General features: G+C 38.3%; 1 protein-coding gene across 16 annotated transcripts in view; it reads right to left on the bottom strand.

Annotated features, from left to right (window-relative positions):
• DOCK10 (dedicator of cytokinesis 10) overlaps positions 1-25061 on the bottom strand; it is a 222607-nt gene that overhangs the window by 74751 nt on the left and 122795 nt on the right. For all 16 annotated transcript variants that reach the window (XR_013542985.1, XR_013542984.1, XM_072995975.2 and 13 more), the window contains exons 8-16: positions 16979-17162; positions 16116-16201; positions 14523-14606; positions 13588-13743; positions 10001-10219; positions 8091-8213; positions 7086-7168; positions 3008-3130; positions 998-1077 (exon numbers count right to left, since the gene is read on the bottom strand). Coding sequence is in view for 14 of the 16 variants with exons in the window: in XM_072995975.2 (XP_072852076.2) it covers positions 998-1077; positions 3008-3130; positions 7086-7168; positions 8091-8213; positions 10001-10219; positions 13588-13743; positions 14523-14606; positions 16116-16201; positions 16979-17162 (1138 nt within the window). In the remaining 2 variants the exon portion in view is untranslated. The remainder of the gene's footprint in view (positions 1-997; positions 1078-3007; positions 3131-7085; positions 7169-8090; positions 8214-10000; positions 10220-13587; positions 13744-14522; positions 14607-16115; positions 16202-16978; positions 17163-25061) is intronic.

Genomic DNA, 25061 nt, shown 5'->3' with positions numbered 1-25061 from the left:
GATATAATTGGCAACCAATTCAACCAATACCACATTTATTTATTCAGAAAATGAGAGATTTTTTTAAAAACTGTTTCAGGCAATCAAAATGAGGTTTGCTGTTTCCACACAATCCAGTCCACATAATTAAATATAATTTATGTCTTAAATAACATTTGCATATTTTGGTACATTGAAACATCACATTTAGTATATTCAATTAACAGAAATGATCTCATATTATCTCATGTGATTTTTAAAGAAATCATACCATTATTTTTCATAAAACATCTACCTTCAGTTAGGACTACAGTCCCAAATAGAGATGGGCACAAACGTAGGTCCAGATATTTATGCTTGTTCATACATGTGGCACCACAGGTGTAGTGTGTTCTATTCCTCGCTTCCCAGGCTGGATATCCCACTCACCAGCCAGCACATGCACCTCTCCTCCTCCTCGTAGGTTGTTTAACTAGTCTCTGGCAGGAGCATGGGCTTCCCTGCCTCGCCTCCTATACTGATTGCCCACTTAGACAAGGAGGCAGGACAGGCTGAATCATCCCGCTGGGGACTGATCGGACACCTGAAGAGGAGCGCACACTGACTAGTGGGTGGGTTGTTGGTCAAGGTGGTGGGAGAACTGAGGTTCATGTCCATCTTTAGTCCCAAACAAATAAAACTCTAAAGAATGTACAGTCACAGCTAATCAGGGTGTAAGCATGTACAATCCACAAATGAGTGCCTCACAAATCTCAAGAAAATGGCAAAGAAGGAAATGTGTGCTTCCTCTGCATGATTTCAGAGCTCAGATCAAGGATGGGCAGATAGTCTACTTCTTGCATAAAAGGAATAACCATCTTTTCCAGCACAGAATATTCACAAGTATACAGGGAAGATGCAGAAATTTTTTTATGCTTCCTTTCTTTGCCATTTCTGCAGAAGGTTCCCTGCAAATCAATTTTTCCCTGCCTGCTTAATTAGTACAAAACTTCCCAGCAATTACAAAATGGAACCATACTTGGGTGCTCCAAAGGTACACAATCAACTGTGATTTCTAAACTGCCAGGGATGATTTGAATTTTATTAATCTTCTCTGCTCTGCAAATACAGAAAGGAAACATTTTAGATTAGCAACATGACCTACAGGTATAGACCAAACTAAAATGTAATCAATGATTATAATTGTGAATTAAAAATAATAATAAAACAAAATGTTAAATTTTATTGAGATGAACAAAAATAATAAGATTTAGAAGTTTTACTGAGCCATCAAAACACCACAAAACAACATACTCAGTCAAACTGAAGAGTGGTAGCTGATGGGAGGAAAACATTACTTAATTTCATTTATTCTGTTCATCAGCAATCACCATTGTAATAAAAGAGGAAATGACTCTGGGCACCGTTTCTTCATTGCTACTTTACATGTATCAACAGAAAATGATGAAGAGGAGGGAGGTGTACATTCTGTCTATATGGCATTATTCTATGTTTGGAATCATCCGAAGGACAGTTAAGTCTTATTAAACAGAGATTTAATGAATGCTCACTAAATCTTGATTCCCCTCTCCCGCCCTTTAGACTGTCTCATACTAATGAGACATCTTTATTTGAGAAGCCACCTCAGCAAGGAAATTTTTAAGCCCAGGGGTTTTCTCACCTCCTAGGTAAAGCAAGACAAGGAGTGTTATTCTTCCTTGTGAAGGCTTCATAACTTGTACAAATTGTCTGTGAAAGCAAATATGACAGACAAATGGCTAATTATTAAGAGACATAAGCAACTCTTGCAATGTCTCTAAAAAGTCTGTCCTTAGAAGTGTATTCAGCAACCATCATCATTTTGCCTGAGTTGTGTTATTTGTGTTAAAGCATTATATTGTTAAATTGTTATTTTGCTAAATTTGCACAGAATATCCTTTTTGTTTTCTTCACTTGTCAAGAGTGCAACAAAATACCTCGCCCTCTTGTAGGGCAAGAAGAATAATTTTGTAGTTCCTTCTCCTGGCCTGTAAGGAGGAGAGAAGTGAGGATTTACATCCTTATTTTAACTATACAGAACAAACCTTAGGAAGGCAGAATTATCTTGGTTTCTGTAAAGACCATTGTCTTCAACCACACTTAAACTTAATCTAGCCACTAGACTCTTTGCTCTTGGGTCAGGAGGAACCCTACCTAAAATCTGAATTTAAGACTCTGGCAGTGAACTGCTTACAAGTTTCAGCAAGCATCTATATGGAACTGTCTAAGCCAGCGTTCAAAAGACAGCACAAAAGGCTTTCTTCATTAAACTCTTATGTACTTAAGCAAGTACATAAATGGGATAACCGTGAAGAGCAGAAAAAGACTCTTAAAGAAATCAACCAGTAATTTGATTGTACAGTGGTGCCCCGCATAGTGAGGTTTCGCTATGGGGAAACATCGCTAAACGGAACGTTCCAAATGGGCCCAAAACTCACCGTTCTGCGATGTTTCCCCATGTTCCGGCAGCCATTTTGGGTGTTCCAGTGGCCATTTTGGGTGTTCCGGCAGCCATTTTGGAACCACCGAACAGCTGTTCCCCATCGCAATGCGATAAAACATCGGTATGCGATCGCATTAGCGATCACAAAATCCGCATCGCTATGCGGATTCGTTAAACATTGCGCTCGTTATGCGAGGCACCACTGTACTCTCAGTATAGAAGTTGCATTTAGTCGATACCACGAAACTGCATGCCATGAAATGTATTTATATATACTATACTTAATTCTCATATCTCTTAAGATTTGTCATTACTTCCACTGAAACTCAATCCATGCAGCACTGTAATCAAGCGGCAGCAAATTTGGTTACAGTATCAAACACTATGCTAGTTTTCCTGGAGAGCTTTATCTGAAGCTCAGCTTTGGCAGACTAATATGAAAACCATCCCTTGTAATAAGATTATTTTGGGACTAGTTTCTTTTGTGCAACTGATGTCATTAAGCCATTAATGCAAACAAGTCAATATTTTGCTGTAGGTCTATACAAACAAACAAATATTTCTTACCTTCTGTATTCTGTTACTAGTTTAATAAGGTCCTCGGCTGAAATTTTGCTACTTTCTTGTCTGAACAAGGGTGAGAATCGTGAGTCTCTGTCAATATTTCCCTGATTATCCTTAAAGACTGGTCTAAAATGAAGAGAGGACAATGCATGATTTTAGAATCAGTTGATTACTTATTAACTTCCCAAATAATTATTCTTGAAGCCATGAGACAACTGGGAAGAATGCTGAACTTCTACCTTAAGCCAACTTTCAATATGTTTATCAATCCTTCAAACCATTATCTTGATCATGTCAGCAGCCCTGGTCACAGCAACATACCATTCTTCAACCAGAGATTCAACAGGAGTGCAACCAGACCAGCCAGTACCCCCATGAATTGCTTCTTGGAAACCAATAGCCTGTGGGGGTGAACCATCTTAATGGGTCCCATTTCCCCATGGGAGGGGAATCGCCACTGAGAGTCTTGGGTATAGCCATAGCCAAAAAGTTATTTTTCTTCAATAATTCTCATCTCAATCCAATTTTCTGAAATTATTCTATCAACATTTCATCAGATAGTAACCTACTATTAGTATCAACTGGCATACAAGCTGATTGTCTCAACTACTAATAGGATGCCTTTGTAATCAATATTCTGAATTTCATGATTGATGTTACTAACACCATTCTCACTTGAATGTTCATTAATATTTTAATAGGAACACTCTTTTTTTCCTTGTCATCTGGACCCTGCTCCATTACCATGTACTCTGTGTATATAAACTGTGGGATAACTCCATGACCAAAATCTTGTTGCACAGCTTTACCAGCACATCAGGAATAAATATCATTTGCTGATCTTTCTTCTTTCTTCTTCGTGTCAGAAGTACTACAGTACAATTGATAAACATATCATAAACCTTTGCCCAGTAACAGGAAATATCAAGAGCATTTGGAACAGCTAATATATGATCCTCCATAGTACATGTTGAGATATGTCAGTATATACTACTGTGAAGTTGCCTGTTCTTCTTTGCACTTGTAGAAAACTACGGTAGGTCCGTGCAAAAGCCCAATGTTTTTAGGCACTTCCGACTGAAGATTTAACTTTTGATTTCACTCAGTGCATCCTGCAATCTAGCCCATGTACCAGAGGACACTGATTATTGTCCATTAAGGCTCACATTGAAATAAATATGTTAATCTTAGAAGTGTCACAACACTGTTATTTTAATGTGTTCTCAAAGGCTTTCATGGCCAGGATCTGATGGTTGTTGTGGGTTTTTCAGGCTGTTTGGCCGTGTTCTGGAACATGGCCAAACAGCCTGAAAAACCCACAACAACCTACTTTTATTTTATTTTTCTACATAAATTATTACTAAAGGTGATTTTATAATCTGTTTATCTGGGAATAAACCTCACTAAACACAAAAAGAATGACTTCTGAATAAACATTTGGAGAACCAAACTTTTCTTGGACACAACCTATATTACTAGGGAGTACCTCACTCTTTTTAGATGTTGCTTGACCGTTACTAGAAATCAAAGTCCAGCCAGACCTGAAGGATCACAATTTCCTCACTCCTGGTTTATTGTTTGTGTAAACTTGGTCCCCTTGTCCTAATCAATCAAAAGTGTTGACAGCAGGTCCACCCAGTACCTCATTGGTTGTTGTGGGTTTTTCAGGCTCTTTGGCCATGTTCTGAAGGTTGTTCTTCCTAACGTTTCGACAGTCTCTGTAGCTGGCATCTTCAGAGGACAGCACTCTGTGCTCTTCAGAGTGCTGTCCCCTGAAGATACCGGCCACAGAGACTGGTAAAACATTAGGAAGAACAACCTTCAGAACACGTCCAAAGAACCCGAAAAACCCACAACAATTATTAGATCCTGGCCGTGAAAGCCTTCGCAAATACAATACCTCATTTATTTCTGTACTTACATATTCTGAAAATCCCTAGGATACAACTTTAAGATAGCTTTGTAGGAGCCACTTAGTTTTCTTTTCCGAAAACCTGAGGTTCACCAACTGGAAATGATGCAAAACAGTGGCTGAGGCAGAATGATCAGCATATTGCAGCATCAACTGCCTACTTCATGCCATGGATCATCATACAATGGGAAGGCTGAGCTCATAGTCTTTTTCATGTGAAAAATCCAATCCTAATTTTCTTCTAAGGTTCTGTTAGTCTTGTCCATGATTTATCATGACACTGAAAGTGATGTTATGGGAAAATTCTTTGACAGATAAATAAAATGCCCCATTTGGGGAATTTGTGACCTGATTTCTTGGGCTAAATCTGTTTTCCCAGCAGGAGCACACCAAGTTAATGAATGAGACTTACTAAGTCAACAGCTATGTAACTCCCACTGACTGAAATCCTGTTGCTTAGCATTAAAAGTTGCACTAAAGCAGACTCACTGGATCAGTGGGGATTTGGTGAATCATCTCCTCCCTAAGTTAATTCAAATGAGCCTAGTCTAGTTGCAACTTACTATGCAAAATAAGTCACAATGCAAATACATTCATTTAAATCAATAGGGCTTTTGGAGGAGTTAACTTATCCAATCCCAACTGTTTTAGTGGGCTCTGAGCCTACTCTAGTGCAATTTACTGGCCTAAACAATATTCAGCCACTGATTCAATGGTTCTGGATGAGGTAGTATTCACAATTGGATTTAGTCATTCATAATTTAGTTTTGAACTCTCACTTATAACTATATAGGTCCAAATCATCTACCAGTGCCTGGAGAGATATACATAAACCATAAATGACATTCTATTATTATGAGTTCAACCACAAAAGATACTCTGTTTTTGCAAGTTCTTAAAATAATCTGTAGCTTGGGTCCTAAAATTGTTTGTATGAGAATAATAGAATGGAAGAGAAAAGGATATATGGAAAATATTTTGTGGGGAAAGAAGTCTTCCAAGTACAAATCATATTTCCAAACTCTGGCAGCTGTGGTAGGAATATGAGAATGGGAGACTGACTTGTCACTTTGTAATTCCAATGCATGCTGTAATTATTGTCTCTTGGGAAAGGATACGGGGCAGCAGCCCAAAGTCCTGGGCACATAAATGTCTCTAAACACACAAGAAGGGCAGTTCCAGCAACAAGACTGAGGAATTGTCCCATTTGGGGTGAGCTGAAAATTTGTAAAAATTACATTAAAGCTGTCTGTCTCTGTTTTAAATTATAACAGTAAAAACACACTGAATTGGAGCAGTAATGCCAGAAATTAAAGAAATGGAAAGCATATTTACAGTCCAAGGTTTCTGTTTTCTATCATTTTTACTGCTGAGCCTTGTATGTGCCTAGTGGAAATACCTATTTATAGAGACTTAAGAGTTACTAGGGCAAATTCTTCTTCATTATTTTGAATCTAGAATAAATCCATGCATTAGAGAGTATCTACTTCAAATATATGGATGAAGTATTGATCTGCACATGTTAAATATTGAAGCTATCCTGTTTTCCAGAGTTGGAAGCTGTTATTTTTGAGACTATAATTAGCAGCAATAGTCTAAAAAGGTATTTTTTTCTAACCACTGCTATGTCCCAATTCAAACACATTCTTTGCAGTTTGTGGGGTGTCTCCATACAACTTGACTCGTGTCTAGAAACACATGAGAACAAGAAGAACTTAGCAAGAAGCATGGGAGATGTCATCAATCTGCATCAAACTCACTGGACTTCTCTGCAGGATTTATTTTTTAAAATAGTTAATATGTGATGTTTCCACAGGTCTTTTACAGCTGCTCAAGCGTAAGAAATAAAAGAGTATCGAAAGGAATTGCATATACACATACAAGCACATGTCTTTGTCATCAAAGGTACAAAAATAACATAGCTGAAGACATGAGAAGCAGCATTAATTATCCTGCTCCAAATTCCAGGGTTTTTCTAGTAATTCAAGCCGCTGCTACTACCAATATCCCACTGCTATATTCAGTCATGAACATCCAATTCTTATTTCTTACTCAAAAGAGTAATAATTAGGAAAAAAGGAACTCAGAAGGTGCTACTCAAATTACATCACAAAAATAGCAAATTGGATGTAGGGGTATGAGAAACTGCTGAAATTCACAATTACATACCGTACAGACCAAGCAAAGGGCATCCGATATTTTCCCAACTTGCTGCAGAACTGTTTGTTGGATTTTAATACTTTCTGGGCCCACTAGGCAAAAATAAACAATTAATTCCGTGAAGAACACAACCATAAATCTCATTAACCCTAAATATTATCTCCTTAAAAATATTATTCCCACCCCAGAAGCGAATGATATCAACAATGTTATCATAAACCATCTGTGTTTTCTACAACTGTTGGACCATCATAGTGTTGGATGTTAGAGACCACTTCCTTGCTTAATGCAGGAAGATCACATTAAAGTATCCACAGTGGATACAGGTTTACTATCAGCCTCAAGACTTTGAGCTCAGTAGAGTCCAAGCACCCTACAAGGCAGTAGGAGAATGGCCAACATGGTCATCCATACATTTTGGTTTGATTGCATGGAAGAATATAGTTTGATGACAAAAAAAAGGAAATCTCCAAACTCAACATGCATATCTAAACAGCTGAAACTGATTAGTCACAGGATCTCTCATTTCCAATACAAATAATTAAAGTACTCATTAAAAACAATTCTTCTATTCTCATGGTGCTATTCTCTGATAATATGGTGAATAATTCACTATCTGTTGTGCATTTTATAGTTATTAAACATATTATTTATCTCATTGTTTTTTAGATTTTTTTTCTAACACTCAGATGCATGGACATATGTAGCAAAATATTACAGATTACTGCATCTAGACACTTACGTGTGTGTGTTTTTACAAAACATGATATATGGCTGAAGATTTTTCGAAGCTACAGAGCAAAAAAGTTTACTTTTCCAATGTCTACTTTTCCAATATAAGTGCAATTAGCAGAAACATGCTATTTATATTTATTTATATAACCTTTGCACAACTAGAAATCAGCCATAGATATACAGATTGCTAAAGCAGCCTCCTTTGATGTTTTTGTACTTCAGTAGTACTCCACTTTACACCCAGAATGTGAAAGCCATTTAATCTTCCACCAACATTACCTTGTTGGAGTCCGGATTCCTTATGTAAGGTTCTGCACTGGCAGCAATATTTCCCATGAGCACCTTTTCAATTTTTGCCACCAGAACAATTTCTGAATGAGGGTTGCTTATGGAAAAAACTGCCTGGAGATTTAAAAGAAAATTCAGTAAAGAAGGCAGCAATGCAGATATGACACAGAAACTAAATATCATAATTTTTTTTTTCCTAATCCAGGACTTCCAAGGACAGAGGTGTTCTTTGCCTGACTTCACCAAATTGGCCTTGCCATCTTCAAAACTATCTCAGATCAGCATAAAGCATTCTGTTATATCTCTTTATAGGATATGATTAAATGAAGTGATCTTAAATAACAATAATAAGCATAATCATGTGCTGACAAGTCATTTCTGACCAATGGCACCATTTTTAGGTTTTTTTAGATAGAGTTTACCATTCCAATCTTATGGGGCCACCCAGCCTGGCTCTACTCACAGGAGGCACAGTGGGGAATCAAATCCCCAGCCTCTGGCTTCACAGTTGGATTCCTAAATCACCACACTACCCAGTTAGTCTGAAGTGTCCTTAGGGAGACACACAATAGCTTGCTCTGTGTTGAGGCTGCCTGTTACATTTCTATGTCAACAATCTCTTTTGGCTTTTTCAGTCAGGAATATTGCTATACCCCATTCCCTTAACACAGGAGATTTGTTACCCAAAACTAAATATTAATTAGATGTGTGAACCGGTATCAACACCATGCCATTTTGTGGATATGTTGTTGTTCTTATTTTGTTTTCATGTTCAAAAAGCAAATGCATATGAAAATGCAACAAGTCCTCTGTGGATATGGAGAACCTAATAGTGAAAGCTACAGAGAGAGAGAGCATGGAACCAGAAACAAACAAACAAAACCAGGAAAAATTATTTTCACATGCATTATCAGACCTGGCCATGAAAGGGGACCAGAGACTATGCTATGTATTCTTCACTACAAAGTACAGTGTACTGTGTTTCCCCAAAAATAAGACAAGGGGCTCCAAGAAATGCATTAGGTCATATTTTCAGGGGATGTTTTATTTTTTTAAATGTAAAACAATCTACATTTATTTATTCAAATACAGTCATGTCATCTTCTAGTTGCTACACAATGGTTGAGTTTTCACTTAACTAGGGCTTATTTTTGGGGTAGGGCTTATATTATGAGCATCCTGAAAAATCGTACTAGGGCTTATTTTCAAGTTAGGTCTTATTTTCAGGAAACAGGGTATTAATGGTGGCCATTCCTGGTAACGTATGTGAAAATAGCTTTTTCTGGATTTTTAAATTTTTTTTTAAATATTTTCAGACTTTCAATAAGTGAATCAGTGGATAGTGATCCCGCGCATAAGGGGGTCCTACTGTAATCAAATTTTACGTACAGTGGGGTCTTGACTTAAGAACGGCTAGAGTTAAGAACATTTTGACTTAAGAACCGCTCTCATAGGAAAATATTGACTTGACTTACATACTTAGATTTGAGTTAAGAACTGAAAAAAAACCACGTGGGAGGCAGGGAAAGTGCAAAATGTGAACTTTCAGTTAACTGTTGGCCAGTGAAAAGGGTGCCTGTCTGCTTCCTCACTCCTCCCAGAGTTTAGAGAGTGGATTGGGAGACAGTCTTCAGACTGCCTGGTACTGTACTGCCTGGACTGTATTTTCCCTGCCTTCCCTGAACCTTTCTTGACCTAAGAAAAAAACAAAATATCCCCCTCTAGTGGTCGAAGGCAGAATAGCAGCTTCCCATTAGTTTCTATGGACGGAAAAGAGCAGATACGGATCAAATGGTTTTCAATGCATTCCTATGGGAAATGCAGATTTGACCTGAGAACTTTTTGACTTGAGAACCGCCTTCCAATACGGATTAAGTTCTCAAGTCAAGACCCCACTGTACCTGTTTTGGGTATTTCAGCCATTCCTCTGGAAATCCTTTGATTTGTGGTTCTTCTTCTTTGGTGCCAGCATTTCCAATAGTTCCATTTTCTAACGAGGGTGAAGAATGTGCTATCATCTGTCTAACAACGGTATGATTTAGGTCCACGTGGAAATCAGCAGACAGCTTCCGGTTGTCTCTTATATCATAAAGAGCCACACTCACAAAAAAGGGCTCAATCTGGAAGCAAAAAAGAACAAAACACAGGATGCAGCGTTACAAGTGAAATGCTACACATCTCCACTCATTAGAATATGCTAATAACTTCAGTGGGATTTACTCCCAGATATATATGATTGGCAGCTTGGGGACAGCATGTTATGCATATGCCATTGAGAGCAATGGGTCATAATTTCTGTACAGAATTAAGAGGTATTCTGCATAAGACCAAACTGCTAATCGATTCAATAGGTAGATCAATCAAAGTTTTACTTGATTAATGGAAGGACATCAGCTTTAATTAGCAAATTTTAACTTTTAATGATCATTAAAGAGTAAAGAGACACTTTTGAAGAGATTATTTTGGTGATGGGATAGTTAAAGAAAATATTAACAATGGCCTTTCCTTTTGACAGCTGAGTAGTGTGACTGTTAGCTTAGAAAAGTACAAGCTCATCCTTCCTCCAATATTTCAGAAAGGAATCTGTGTTGCAGGTTTGATAATCGACACATTAATTGTTGGTAACTGACACATTAATTAATTGTGTAATGTATATATACCGGATGAACAAAAGAAAATTACAAAACACTAGTTCATGAAATTTGGTTGGCATAGGTAACAGAATGAGAATCCGGAAATGATAAAAGAAGATTGAAGCATTTTAGATAATAATAATAATAATAATAATAATAATAGTAGTAGTAGTAGTAGTAGTAGTAGTAGTAGTAGTAGTAGTAGTAGTAATAGTAGTAGTAATAGTAATAGTAATAGTAATGGAAGGATAAATGGTACCGGCACAGACTGCCCCATTCGTTACTAGGTTCCCCCCCCCCCGCAACTTTTCCTATATCTATAAGCGAGAATTCAAAAATATGGAATGCCTGCATTCCATATTTTGTGTAACCCACTCAAAAATTTTCACTTCACTTTCTTGTACCTTTAAATCTCCTGTTGCATACTGCAAAAGAAATGAAATGCATCCAGATGTACAGAGGCAGTGCATAGGAAAATCTGAGTGAATGCCAAGGCACTCTGCATAGCTACTTTTAGCATCATAAGCATTACAGTATACTGTGATCAGCTTCAGTCAGCTCCAATTTTTGATTAAATGTGCACTATTTGATAGATAAGATAAAGGAGCAGGCCAGTCTTAAGTGCTGATGATTAAATTGCTCTGGACTACAGCTCCCACACTGCAAGGGGGTGGCTGTGGATGTTGAACTCTCCCCAAGGTAAATTCTTCACAGTCCTGACCAGTTTAGCAAGTGAATATAAATTTCATAGAAACCATAGCAAACCTAATTGCTGTGATAAAGCAGACTCCTGTGTTAATAAATCAAGGTCTCCGAGAAATGTATATTTTTTGGGGGGTACAAGTCCTAAATCTGCAAAACCTTTCAAAATATATATATATATATAAATATTCTGCACAAATAGTATGACTTTTGGAGATGTATCGCCTCAAGTTGAGAAATAACCATAGACATTGTCTGTGCCCATTATCTCTTGGACTCGTCCTTTAGGGCTTTATAAGTTAAAACCAGGATTTGAATTGTGTCCAGAAAAAGATCAGCAGCCAATGGAGCTGCTGTAACAGCTCAAAATGCCAGATGCAGGGAAGTGGTATCAGGAGACAGGTATCTAGTTGTCTCGTGTGCTCCCGGAGGCATCTGGTGGGGTCACTGTGAGATACAGGAAGCTGGACTAGGTAGGCCCTTGGCCTGATCCAGCAGGGTTCTTCTTATGTTCTTAACAGGGGGAATCTTATGTGATGCCTATAACCAACCCGAGTCAGCAATCTGGTTGCTACATCTTAGATCCGCTAGAGTTTCCAAACACTTTCCAAAGGCAGCTCCATGTAGAGCGTGTTCCAGTAAGGCAGCCAAATTGTAACTAAGGGATCTGTCGCCATGGTCAGTTCTGACCTCTTGAGGAACATAGCTGGCACACTAGTTTTACCTGTGCAACAGCACTCCTGGCCACTGCTGAAACCTGGGCATCTTGACTCAGAGAAAAATTCTGATTCTAATCTCAATTTGTACACAAAGGTTCTACGAGGACTGAGGGTAGGGAACAATTGTTGTCAGCTTATTGATCTGCAATAAAATCATTCAAACTGGCTCAGGACTTACTGGCTGCAAAGAGAATCTGTTTGTTTGTTTGCTTGCTTCTCTATTAGCCCACGGCACTATCTCGGGCAGTTAATAGTATGATAGAATCCAGTGGATTCTTCTGTTTTTCTTCCTTCTTCCTTCTTTTTTTCTAGAGTCCTTTCCACTGTCTGTTCCAGCAGAGACAGGAAACATTTTTAAGCTAGATCACTCAGGATCCCACAGAGAGTAGTTTCAAGTACCACCCCCCAAAAAATCCCTGAATGTTTCCAGTCTCTGCTTTCAGCTAGGCTTGGAGGAAACAGGCAAAGGCCAACGAGCAGCAGTTCATACCAGATGGTACCAGCTTTTCACTCACTCCTGCTTAAGTGCACATGCTGGTTTACAGTATTTGCATCACACTTTTTCAAAATTCTGAATTAGTAAAAAAAAAAACCCTGCATGCTCTTCCCATTCTCACCATAGCTGTGATTCTGACTGCTCCTTCTCTCTGCCACAAGGCTGCTGATTACTATAAACACCAGTGATACCATCTGTGAAGGAAGGGAATCAATGTCTTGCCCGGAATTGAAGGTGAACTACCAGAAGCTCGTGGGACGTTCTTTTAATTCACCCATCTTGAACACAGGAACTGATAAAATCTGAAGCTTCTCAACTAGCATTTTATCATTCTTGACCAAACAGCTTTCTCTAGCTGACTATCTTGAAGCTTCTAGTGGCGTAAACATACTAGAATATAGTCTATTGCATATAGTCTATTGAAAAATCTCATAGCAGCTGAAAAACCAGAATGTTTTATTTGGCAAAAGCTTCTGCATCCTGTACTCCATTTCTTCAGATTCGTTACAGTTAACAAATATACTATGTGTTGGATTCTCCAGTAATGCTTACACTGCAGTCCATCCATATACAACTTGGCCAAAAGTCCAATGTAACCAGTTTCTCTACTGATTACAGCCAGCTTCTTGCAAGTTTCAAAAGAATATATTTATATTAAAACAACAGTTGTGATAAACTAGCAGAAGTAGTATTACTGTTTTCTGTTGTGTTGAACCAGTAAAGCTAAAGACATTATGCTTCAAAAAGTAGCTTTATCAAAATAAATTATCTCTATCTGTTTGACATGTTCTGGCTTTTTATATAGAGAGGAATTAGAAGAAAAATAAATGTGCCAAATGAAATGTCATTTTACTGAGCCTAGGTCATGGAACACTCTCTCAGGCAAACAAAACAAGACCTCACTTTACATTTTCTATATCTTGTTCTTTTACACTTACATTGGTAACTGGATCATTTTCATTTTCAGACACACAGGCTTGAAGATTCAAACTAAGAGATTTGCACATTATCATGATCCGCTTGGCATCTTTCTCAAGAAAGGATTTGAGCAATGAATCTGCTCCTGCAAATTCCCTTCTTTGAGGATTCAAGGCCTAGAATAAGAACAATGACATAATTAGCTATTTGAAGTAAGTATTGTGATGATGGTGACAGCAGCACAAGACCTCCTGTGGGTGGGTCATCTCACCTTCAATGACTTCATTGAGTTCTGGACAGTGAATCCCTTAGTGGACCTGGAGGAAGCTGAGTTAGATTACTCTCCAGGGGTGGTGAGGGCTGAAAACCCAGACCTGGATGAGTGATACCAAGAGAAGGAAGGGAGCCCTTGGAAACTAGGGGATAGAATGGAGGCACTGGAGGTAAAGACTCAGATTCCAGTAGGAGAAAGAAATGAGAAGATGGCGCAGGAGATGGAGATGGGAGATCCGCTCCCAGATGTAGCAGAGAAGTAGCATTCGTGGGGGGGGGGACATCTTTGAGAACTGGATCGAAGGCCTCAACTTCAATGAAGGGATGCACCAGAAGAACCAGAGATACCCAACGGCTGAGAATACATATATAAAGAGGATCCCTGACTGGCTGTTGTCAAAAAAGCAAATTTCCCAAACTCTGGCAAAAGGTAAAACACCAAGAATGGGATAGTCTAAATACAGCTTTAAATATTATCCTTTAATGATGTAAACCACTGTTGTATACTCATTGTTTTCAGCTTTAAATAATGTCTTTCAATGATGTAAGCTGCCTTGGGTCCTTTTTAAAGAGAAAGGCAGGCTAAAAAAAAAATTAATTAAATAAATAAATAATAGTTTGCTATCAGTGAGACATTCTATAGCTTTTAGGCTACCCGGCTATTTAGGAGAGTTATACTTACAACAATGTCAGGATCGAGGGAGAACAAATTCAGCCTATCCATATTTCGAGATGCTCGAACAGTTTCTTCTGTTTCTGTGAGGTACTGAAACGACAGTGTCTTTTTATCTCCAGGTAAACATCTTAGTGCACATGATATAAAAATATTTATGCTTCTAATTTGAGAGCTTTCCCCCTTCAACTATACAATAGTGATACTCTGCGCTCTTTCTTTCTCTCCCCTTCCCTCTCTTCCTTCTCCCTACCTTAATTTTCCTTTGGTTTGAATGCTAGATTGCAAAACAAATTCTAAATCCCCAAGCTTTTTTTTCTCACTGAAGCTGAAATGCACAACCTAGACATCTCAAGAATTCTGAGTATTTCATTTGCACACTACTCATTATGCTTAATCCCCTACAGCATCTTTAACTGTAACTTAAATATATATTGTACCCCCAGCTGTAGCAAGCAACTGTAGATGAACCAGTAAACAATTACATACATTGTATAAATGTGTGTGCATTCAGTAATAATGGAACAGGTAAACACAAATAGATACAGCAGCTAATTATTGCCATTGTTCTCTTGAGCTTCCGCTGAGCTTATGGTCCCCACCAGTGCAGTAACATGAAATTGTGCGGGTGGCAAAAGTGTTATAATGGTTACAATTATAATTAGTAGTTTAATTGTGGAGACAACGGGCTCTATTCAAAACCAGACTGCTATTTGAACGAAACCAAAATGACAATCTTGCTACCAATGTGGTAAAAGATTTCTATTGGAATCTTTATTTATTTCATATAATGATTTCAAACTATTAAATTTCAATTGAATACAAGTTCATGCACTGCTTTTTTCACATTTCTGTGTTGCCAGTCAGCATATAGATATTCAGAAAGTTTACAAATAAAAGTTAGAACCACAGCCATATAAATTTAAACAATTAAAATAGCACCAAAAGCTAAACCACCAGCAGAAAACACTGGCAGAAGGAATTTGAGAAGCATGAAAGCAAGAAGCCTGAAGTCTTAGCTAGGACCCAAAAGACCACAGTGTGGGAACCGAGCAAGCTTCTCTTGGCATGATGATAGTGAATGAATCAATAGGTCAGCTTCTAGCATTAAGCCAACAAGACAGGTGCCTTCTACTATATTGCATATTACTCCCTAACAGTTCTCAGCCTCAGGTTAACCACAGAGATTACAAAATGACTTCAGCATGTTTTGTGGCTAAGTCATATCTTACTTGGTCTCTGAGTAGCCTACTTTCCACCCACTCCCATGCTCTGTTGATAGCTTCAGGATGCCTTCAAGTGACATATCTCTAGATGACAGCTGTTCCTTGCCAGGCAGTTCTAACTTCTTTTGCTGGGCATGTATGATGTGCTAGGTTGGATGGCAAGGCTGAAATTCTATGACATCTTGCCATGACAGCTGAGCAACTGCTATCTGCTGTCATTATACACACTATTCTTCTATTATTTGGAATACATAGACAAGTGTTTAGCAGTAATGCCATCATGTTCAGAAGCAACAGAAATACCATGTTGGTATTGTGAATTTGGGGGAAATGAAGCATGCACACACAGAGAGATTTAATGACAATGATTTCTTACTTTAGAGAAATCTGGATGCAAACAGTTCTCTGAAGAATCAGCTTCTTCTTGTGGGCAATCATAATTCACTGACATATCTTCTGAATCTTAAATGCAGAAAAAGCATGAGTAAAGTTTAATTTTTTACTGATACTTTAAGGGCAATCTGACACAGAAAGCACCATGTGAGAGGAACTCACAGCCTGCTTGCATTCATTCTACTCTAATGACTGACCCCAGTGCGACTAGGACATGACTCAACAGAGAAATATATGGGGCAACATTATCACAGAGTTTTAAAAACACATTGAATTCTATGTGTGGTGATGGGGCATAATAATAGAAACACTTTAAATAATTTTCCCCATCAAAAACACTGATTCTCAAGGAACCTCTCCAGCAATAGACTGCCTAATGAACATAAGCTGCTACCCTCTTGTGGAACAATGACTCATTGGTGAAGCGCATCACAGGAAGCATTATGGCTAAAGGCTCTGACTGTGTCTCTCCTGATGCAAATGCACACTGAATCATAGTACCTGAGGTCAAGAGGCTTTGTACCAGCACAAAGCCTTTCGAATTTTCAGAATATGTTCAGTTTATGGTCTCCCATGATAATATATACATTAAATGAAAATTAAATGACCAAAGTGGAATCACTGCTACTTGGCACACAGCAGTTAAACACACATTTTGTTCCCATGGAGTCCACAGGAAGCTGCATAGTTAAAACTTTATAACTTTAAAATAGTTTCACACTATACAGTTAACAACCAAGGCCTTCCAGTATGAGGATTCAAACCCACCAATCAGGAGATCAATGTAATTGCTTATAATAGGCGACACATTGCCATACTTCAAATGATAAAAACATTCTTTCTTACCAAATTTCAGATCTGTGATGTCTGCACTCTTCCTCTCTGGAAGAGACCCTTCTGGATTTATCTGTAGGATCTTGTTGAGTGTAAAAATCCATTCATCCATATCTTGTTCATTTTCAGCTGCCAGCACAAAATATGTCAAATCATTCATCTTCAGCTCAAAAGCATGTTTCCGAAGCCGGTTATTCTATTGGATGAAGTTTTTTTTAAAGAAATGCAATTGTTACAGTTAATGAAACAGGGCAAATTTTGTGCTAAACAGATAAAAGAATGAGTAGCATTCCCCAAGTACAGAAACACAAGTGTGCTTCTTCAGTTGGTGACTAGGAATCAATGCTGGCATAAACAAAGGAAGTTTTCTATACTCCAGATTTCAGCAGCAAACCTTCAAAACTGAACAACTCCTGTTCTTTCCTCATTCATTTCTGAATGGTAGGCCACCCTGTGCCCTCTAGCTGTTGTTTTAGACTACAACTCCTATAGCCTTTTACCATTAGCTAAGGCTAATAGGATTTGTTGTCCAAAACTTCTGAAATGTACCATTTTCTCCACCTCTGGTTGGTAACCAACCCATATATCTGCCTGCTTCATTCCAACGAGTTCACTGGGAGCTTCTAAAAAGTACACATGAACGGGATTATAGATGTTCAGTGCAAGTGGAAATGTATTTAAACTGGGTGAATAAGTGCACAACTTTGAGAATAATAGCTTTGTTAGCCTGGATAGTATTTTAAGCATAGCATGAATAATGACAAACGCTGAATACATTATCACTACAGTTCATCAGAGACAGATACATGAGTCGATAAACAAAAGTAGCCGCCTAGAGTGGTCTATTCGTCCAGATAGGCGGGATATAAATCAAATAAATAAATAAATAAATAAATAAATAAATAAATAAATAAATAAATAAATAAATAAATAAATAAATAAATAAATAAAGTATCTTATATATGTCATTTATATGTCAACCCCACGAATCAATACATCTCACCATCCATCAACATGTGTAACCAGATGAGTGTAAAGAATGGGAGTTGCTAATAAAAAAGAATCCTGTGGCAAATAATCTATTCTGTGCATGTGTGGTGTTTTTTTTCATTTTATTTAATCTGGAAAGTTATTTTTGCTGCTGACACTGCATTGAATAACCAATGATTCCAATGATGCATTGATAAATTAGTACCTCCCTTCCAGTTTAAAGAGATTTCTATTCCTACAGAATAGGAAAGAAAATATATTTACTTGTGAAATAAGAGGTGCTCATTTTCATCATTAAATGTAGCAGGCAATCTTAACAGAGGGGATTTTATGATAGACTGATTTTTTTTTTAATACGGCTGACCAGAGCATGTATATTGGAGGGCAAATCCACCACATATAAATGTAACATTTCAATTCATGTTACATTTAAAATGACTTCAACATTTTAAACTTGAAATATTTGCTAATATAACTTAAATGTTATATGAAATTTTGATACAATGTTCCCCATATTTAGAAGAAATTAAATGTGCCTTTATTCCACATACCATTCAGAATTTCATTATTTATTTATACTTCTGAGTCTCTTTCGCAAATCAATTTAGAATTCATCCATAAGCTATATTGAGAGTCAATGAGAATGTCGCATAATTTTGAGCTTGTTCCTGATATTTCTGTCTCTGATAGGATTATAAGACCCTCAGATGGTAAGGAGTCTGGTTGCTTGAGTTATAAATGGCTTCAGAAGCTATGTGAATCACTGTAATATTTTTCCACACTGGATTAATTTCATGTAGTTATTGTTAATGTACCATAAAATTTCACCCAACATATGACAGCTCTAATAGGGTTTTTAAGGTATGCGAGATACTTAAGGAATGTTTTTAATCTTGGTTAATGTTCAGCAGTATTTTAATATGGTTTTTGTATCATATTTTAAGCACTAGGACCAACAGGCTTGCTTGAGCTGCACAGAAGAGTTTCATATAAGTTTCCAAAGAGAAAATAGCATTGCAAGATATTCCCAGTCTTCAGGTCATTCCAGTTTAAATGGAATACAGTGGTGCGTCGCTAGACAGTTACCCCGCATGACAGTTTTTCGCTAGACATTGACTTTTTGCAATCGCTATAGCGATTCACAAAACAGTGATTCCTATGGGGGAATTTTGCTGGACAATGTTTGGTCCCTGCTTCGCAAACCAATTTTCGCTAGACAACAATTTTGACAGCTCCCTCCGTGCTCGCAAAACGGGTGTTTTGGGGCCCTAAGCTTCGCAAGATAGCTATTTAAATAGCTGATTGGCGGTTCGCAAAGCGGCTTTCCTATGGCTGATCTTCGCTAGACAACAACGATTCTTCTCCATTGGAATGCATTAAACAGGTTTCAATGCATTCCAATGGGGAAATGCTTTTCGCTAGACGATGATTTCGCTAAACAACTATTTCAGTGGAACGGATTATCATCATCTAGCAAGGCACCACTGTAAAGTAATGGATTATATTACTTAATACCTGCAGACCTGTTAACCTGTACTTAGAGAACTTGTGATATAGCTGTGTTTTGTCTAAACACAACGTAATGTTCAGATTTTTAAAATTACCTTAGTGCAAATCCAAACAGAATCCCATCAGATCAATGTAAAATCTGGCAAGTATTTTCAAGGGCTACTGCTACTTCAAAGCCTTTGGCCTGTGTCTCCTAACTTCACTGAATTCCACATAAATGACTCTCTTATCCACATTTTCAAGAAAAAAAAATATTTTCAGAGGGCGAGGGATCCCTCTTTTCATATGTACTCAGACTGTTCTTTTCTTTTATCTCATTTTATTTGTTCTATGAATCCCCCTGGGTACCTGAAAGCATTTTGTATATCACACAGTGTGGTTTGTACAAATATGGACTTTAAGTTCCATACGAAATAAAGTGCTCTCAGCATTTTTCTTGCCTACAACAGTTAACCTGTGCTTATATAATGCTGTAGAGAAGATCCCATATATGCAAAGCTTTATGCACACGAGTCAGGTCCACCACATCATATCCTGTTATTTCCTGTTACACTGAATTCTTGTCAATTAATTTCTGAGAGCTGCTTTCAGATTAGCTATGCTGGAAAGTCCCACATACAACTGTTCTCAGAAAGATAGCTCCTGAGACCCAGGGGCCCATGTCTAGCTGTTGTGAACATGGTAGGAATGACAACTTGTTTATTTCTCCACATGGTGGGATTCAGAAATAATGTTTGTAATGAGAAAAATACATTATCCTTTGGAGAGTTCTGCCTATAGCTTAGATAGTGGAAATATATCTCTGATTTTGCATTTAATATATTCTTTCTGTACACTGAACTGAAACACATATTTTTTAAAAAATAATAATTTTATTAGAGGCATGTAATTTTTTCCAGTTAATGAGTGTGCACATGCAGATAGACACAGTAACAAAGGAGCTCAGCTCTGGGCTAGCCCAGGAAGCCTGGTCAACCTCAGCTAGAAAAAGCAGAACAATGTCAACCTACGCTTCAAATAGACTGCCAGGGAACTTCTACAACCTTCTCCACAGTCCCCAGCCAGCCCTTAAAGGAACATAATGGAAGAAGGTAAGATGCAGACTGCAAGCCAGCTCAAAATTATAAGCACAGGGAAGTTCCCAGGCTGACATGTGGAGCAATGAATCAATAACATCTAGTGATGTTGTTTGGTCATGCCCCAGTCTCCAGTCCTGTGGATGTTACCATTCCTCTGCTTGTCTCAAATACAGCTATATGGGCTGAAGGTAAGATTGGGTACATAAAAGGAAATGCATTGCCCACTAAGCTTAAAACTGAAATCTTGGAATGGATCAGAATGCCTAATATTTCTGGCTCTTTGTGTGACTCTTGTCATCACTAGAAATGGGCATGAACCAGGAAAATGGCAGTTCATTATGATTCATGGTTCTTCGCTATTCATGAACTATGGAGTTTCACAAACATTCCATCAAAATGGACCTTTTGTGCAATTTGGGACTTCTGGGAGGGGTAGAATGGACCCCACAGGAGTTAGAGATGCCAGACTCACAGTGATTCTTCCGCAGACTCTCATCCACACTCCCTCCACATTTGGCAAAGATTGGATTTGGGATGTCTGAGTTATATTCCCCAAAACAGGTCAATTTCCTGGGTGAACCTGTTTTTTGGGGGGCTATACCTTGGATGTCCCAAATCCAATCTTCATCAATCTTGAGAGGGTGAGGAGGAGAGTCAGAGGAAAACATGGTGTGAGACTGGCATCTCAGACTCATGCAGGGGTTGTTCTATGTCCCTGGAATTCCCAAATTGCATAAATCATGAAGCATATGATTGCCAATACCGATAATAGTTTGCTGTTTTATTTTGTTCTCGGCAGGCACATTTCTTCAAAGTGCCTTAAAACAAACCACAACATGGTCCAATTTGTAGGTCTTTTTGCTTTGTGATTCGTTTCGTGCCCATCTTTTATCATGACTAGCTTACATATGTGCCTCAGATGGGATGAACACCTGAATTCAGTCAAAGCATATGGGATTGAAAGCACATAAGACCAAATTATTAAAACAGTTTAAAGGCATTTAATAGCAAAATGGAGGAGGGAAGGGGGAACCACATACAGGCAAATTATTTTAAGGACATTTAATAGTAGAGCAGGAAGAAAAAAGAAAAGCATAGTGCTCAATATTTAAAGGGGGAAAAACACCTTCTTCTGTATCCAGTCACTGACCAAAGTATTTCACTGTGATGGAAGGACAGCAGAGAGGAAGCCAGCCTTGCCTTCCTCAGAAGAGTTCCTCTGCCCGAGGCAGTCACAAAGAAGGCTCTCTTTGAAGTCCTCACCAAGAATTTGTGTACAATGGGACAAAGAGAAAAGCCTCCCCTTAAAATCATAGGACCATATAGGATGGGGAGATGGAGTCCTTTAGTCTACTGTCTATATAGAGCATAAACCTGCACTTTATTTGTGCCTAAAACAGACTAGTAGCCAGTAACGTTTATTCCTTATTTACATTCAGATCCTCCAATAAGTTCACAGCTATCTCTACATGGCTCTCTTCCACCTCTGCAAAACAATTCTATGAGGTAGGCCAGTCTGAGAGGGAAAATGACTAGTTCAAGGTCACTTTGTCAGTTTCATATCTCTGGGATGGATCTCTGAAAAATCTCTTTTCAACACTTCCCAACAATGACTCTCACAGACAAAGAAGAGGCTGGAAATACATGAAGCAAGTCAAATGTGCTATAATTCTCTGTATTTCTATAGTGAGACATGTATGCTAATATCCTGCATTGAAAAAAAGGAACAAATGTCACTAATTCAGATGTTTTATGTCCTGTGCACTTCCCAATGTCCATTATTCTTACTAAGTCATAAAAATTAAATGACAGAACACTGTCAAGGTTTCTTCTTTTCCTTCTTTTTTTGCAGAAAGCGTTTTCACATTTTGACTCTTAAACACCTAAAACAGCGAGAATTCAATATCTACTTATAAGATGTACTTCAAAGATTTGGCAGGCATATAAGATTTAGTTCAAAGTCTTCTTATTTTCAAATCTTTAGCCAAATATTTCCTTTTGTGGTCAATTTAATAAAGAAAATATTTTTCTTTTACTTTTTACTTTTTTTATTGCTGCTACCACAACAAAACCAGACCTTTGATTTAGCTATCTTCCATATTTAATTTAAACTTGAACATTACAGCATTCAGGAAAAATGTCAAAAACACCACATCATATATGTTGGCACAGAGATTCAAAGTTGGCCTAGATCATGTCTCGTGTCTCCTGGAATTATATATCTCTTATAACCACAGCACACACTTAGACTTTACAGAATGTAGAGTTCTTTTCTACTCTAGTTCTACATTACATGAACCTAGGCCTGATATAATGTCTAGCAGATAGCAGAGAAAGCAGAATGAATGGGCAACGAAGTAGCCAAAGTCCTGTTTGTTATGCCCACAAGTGTAATGTCACTAGCTCCCCTGTAAACCAGCAGCCAGTTTGACCCATACATCAAATTATTTGTCAGAAAAATGGAAAGACCCTTCCTGTCTACAAAACACTATCACTTGGCACAATTTCTTTTCACCTTCCAAAATTCCATTTGGTAAAAAACAATCTTTCCCAAGACTTCTGGACATTATTTTCATCAGGCATGTATTCATGGAGCATCCTGACATTAAGACAATGGGTCTTGATCAGTGGTTCCCAAACTTGAGTCCTCAGATGTTCTAGAAGTCCCAGAAATCCTGGACAGTAGAGTTAGTGGTGAAAGCTTCTGGAAGTTTTAGTCCAAGAACATCAGCTAGTACCTGTTTCCCCCAAAATAAGACCTAACTTGAAAATAAGCCCTAGTAGGATTTTTCAGGATGCTAGTAATATAAGCCCTACCCCCAAAAAAAGTCCTAGTTAAGTGAAATCCTGGCCTCCACAATTGTGCAGCAACCAGAAGATGACATGACTATTTGAATAAATGTAGATTTTTGTACATGAAAAAAAATAAAACATCCCCTAAAAAATAAGCCCTAATGTGTGGAGCAAAAACTAATATAAGACCCTGTCTTATTTTCGGGGAAACAGGGTACCAAACAAGAATGGATAGGCCAAAAGTTAATCCTGCATGACCATAGTTTTACTCGAAAGTGTATCTGTGAGCACACTGCAATATAATACTTTTTAAAGGATATTTGTATTTTGTGATGTAAGGATGGGATCTAGACGTTATCATTTGTTGTTGCTTAGTTGTTAAGTCATGTACGACTCTTCATGACCCCATGGACCAGAGAACGCCAGGCCCTCCTGTCTTCCACTGCCTCCTGGAGTTGGGTCAGATTCATGTTGGTAGCTTCAATGACACTGTCCAACCACCTCGTCCTCTGCTGTCCCCTTCTCCTCTTGCCCTCACACTTTCCCAACATCAGGGGCTTTTCCAGGGAGTCTTCTCTTCTCATGAGATGGCCAAAGTATTGGAGCCTCAGCTTCAGGATCTATCCTTCCAGTGAGCAGTCAGGGTTGATTTCCTTCAGAATGGATAGGTTTGTTCTCTTTGCAGTCCAGGGGACTTTCAAGAGTCTCCTCCAGCAACACAATTCAAAAGCATCAATTCTTCGGCTTCTTTATGGTCCAGCTCTCATTTCCATGCATTGCTACTGGAAAAACCATAGCTTTGACTATGTGGACCTTTGTTGGCAAGGTGGTGTCTCTGCTTTTTAAAATGCTGTCTAGATTTGCCATCGCTTTTCTCCCAAGAAGCAGGCATCTTTTAATTTCGTGGTTGCAGTCACCATCTGCAGTGATCATGGAGCCCAAGAAGGTAAAATCTATCACTGCCTCCATATCTTCCCCTTCCATTTGCCAGGAGATGATAGGACCAGTGGCCATGATATTAATTTTTTTGACCATTTTTTCAGACCATTTTTGGCGCTCTCCTTTTTCACCCTCATTAAGAGGTTCTTTAATTGCTCCTCACTTTCTGCCATCAGAGTGGTATCATCTGCATATCGGAGGTTGTTGATATTTCTTCCAGCAATCTTAATTCCGGTTTGGGATTCATCGTTATCATACTTGGAGTATACTCACTGAAATTAATGGGGATTAAGTCAATTTTGGCTAATTAAAATCTCATAACAGAAAAATGCTTTAAATGTCCTTTGTGACTAGACCTGGATCCATCCTTAGGACTTGAGATACCACTAACTTCTAAGATATTTTGTGCTATTAGTCAGATCATAAGCAATGCCACGTGTTTTAAGGAAGCTCTGAGAAAGCAGCTGCTCTTGGCATTTAGTATACGTGTCTTCTAGCTCTCTCTATTGGATTAGGCATCCTTCAGTCTTGAGAGACTATGGTAATGTGCTCTGTATGGAGGACTTGGAATTGCGTCTAGTGTGGCTGAGAAGGCCAATTCAAGAGTGATAATCCCATCCACAAGGAAAACAAATCCAATCTGTCTCCTGTCCAGCTCCCTGATTTGGCTGGTTTCGGGACTGCCTCTTTGCCTCGGCCTGCTGGACAAGGGTCTCTTCAAATTGGGAGAGGCCATGCTGCACCGCCTGCCTCCAGGCTGAATGCTCAAGGTTTCCCATCTGTTG

The sequence above is a fragment of the Pogona vitticeps genome, chromosome 3 (genome assembly GCF_051106095.1).
Source record: "Pogona vitticeps strain Pit_001003342236 chromosome 3, PviZW2.1, whole genome shotgun sequence".
Taxonomy (NCBI): Eukaryota; Metazoa; Chordata; class Lepidosauria; order Squamata; family Agamidae; genus Pogona; species Pogona vitticeps.
The sequence above is the reverse complement of the archived record's forward strand: the minus strand, read 5'-3'. Positions and strand labels throughout refer to the sequence as shown.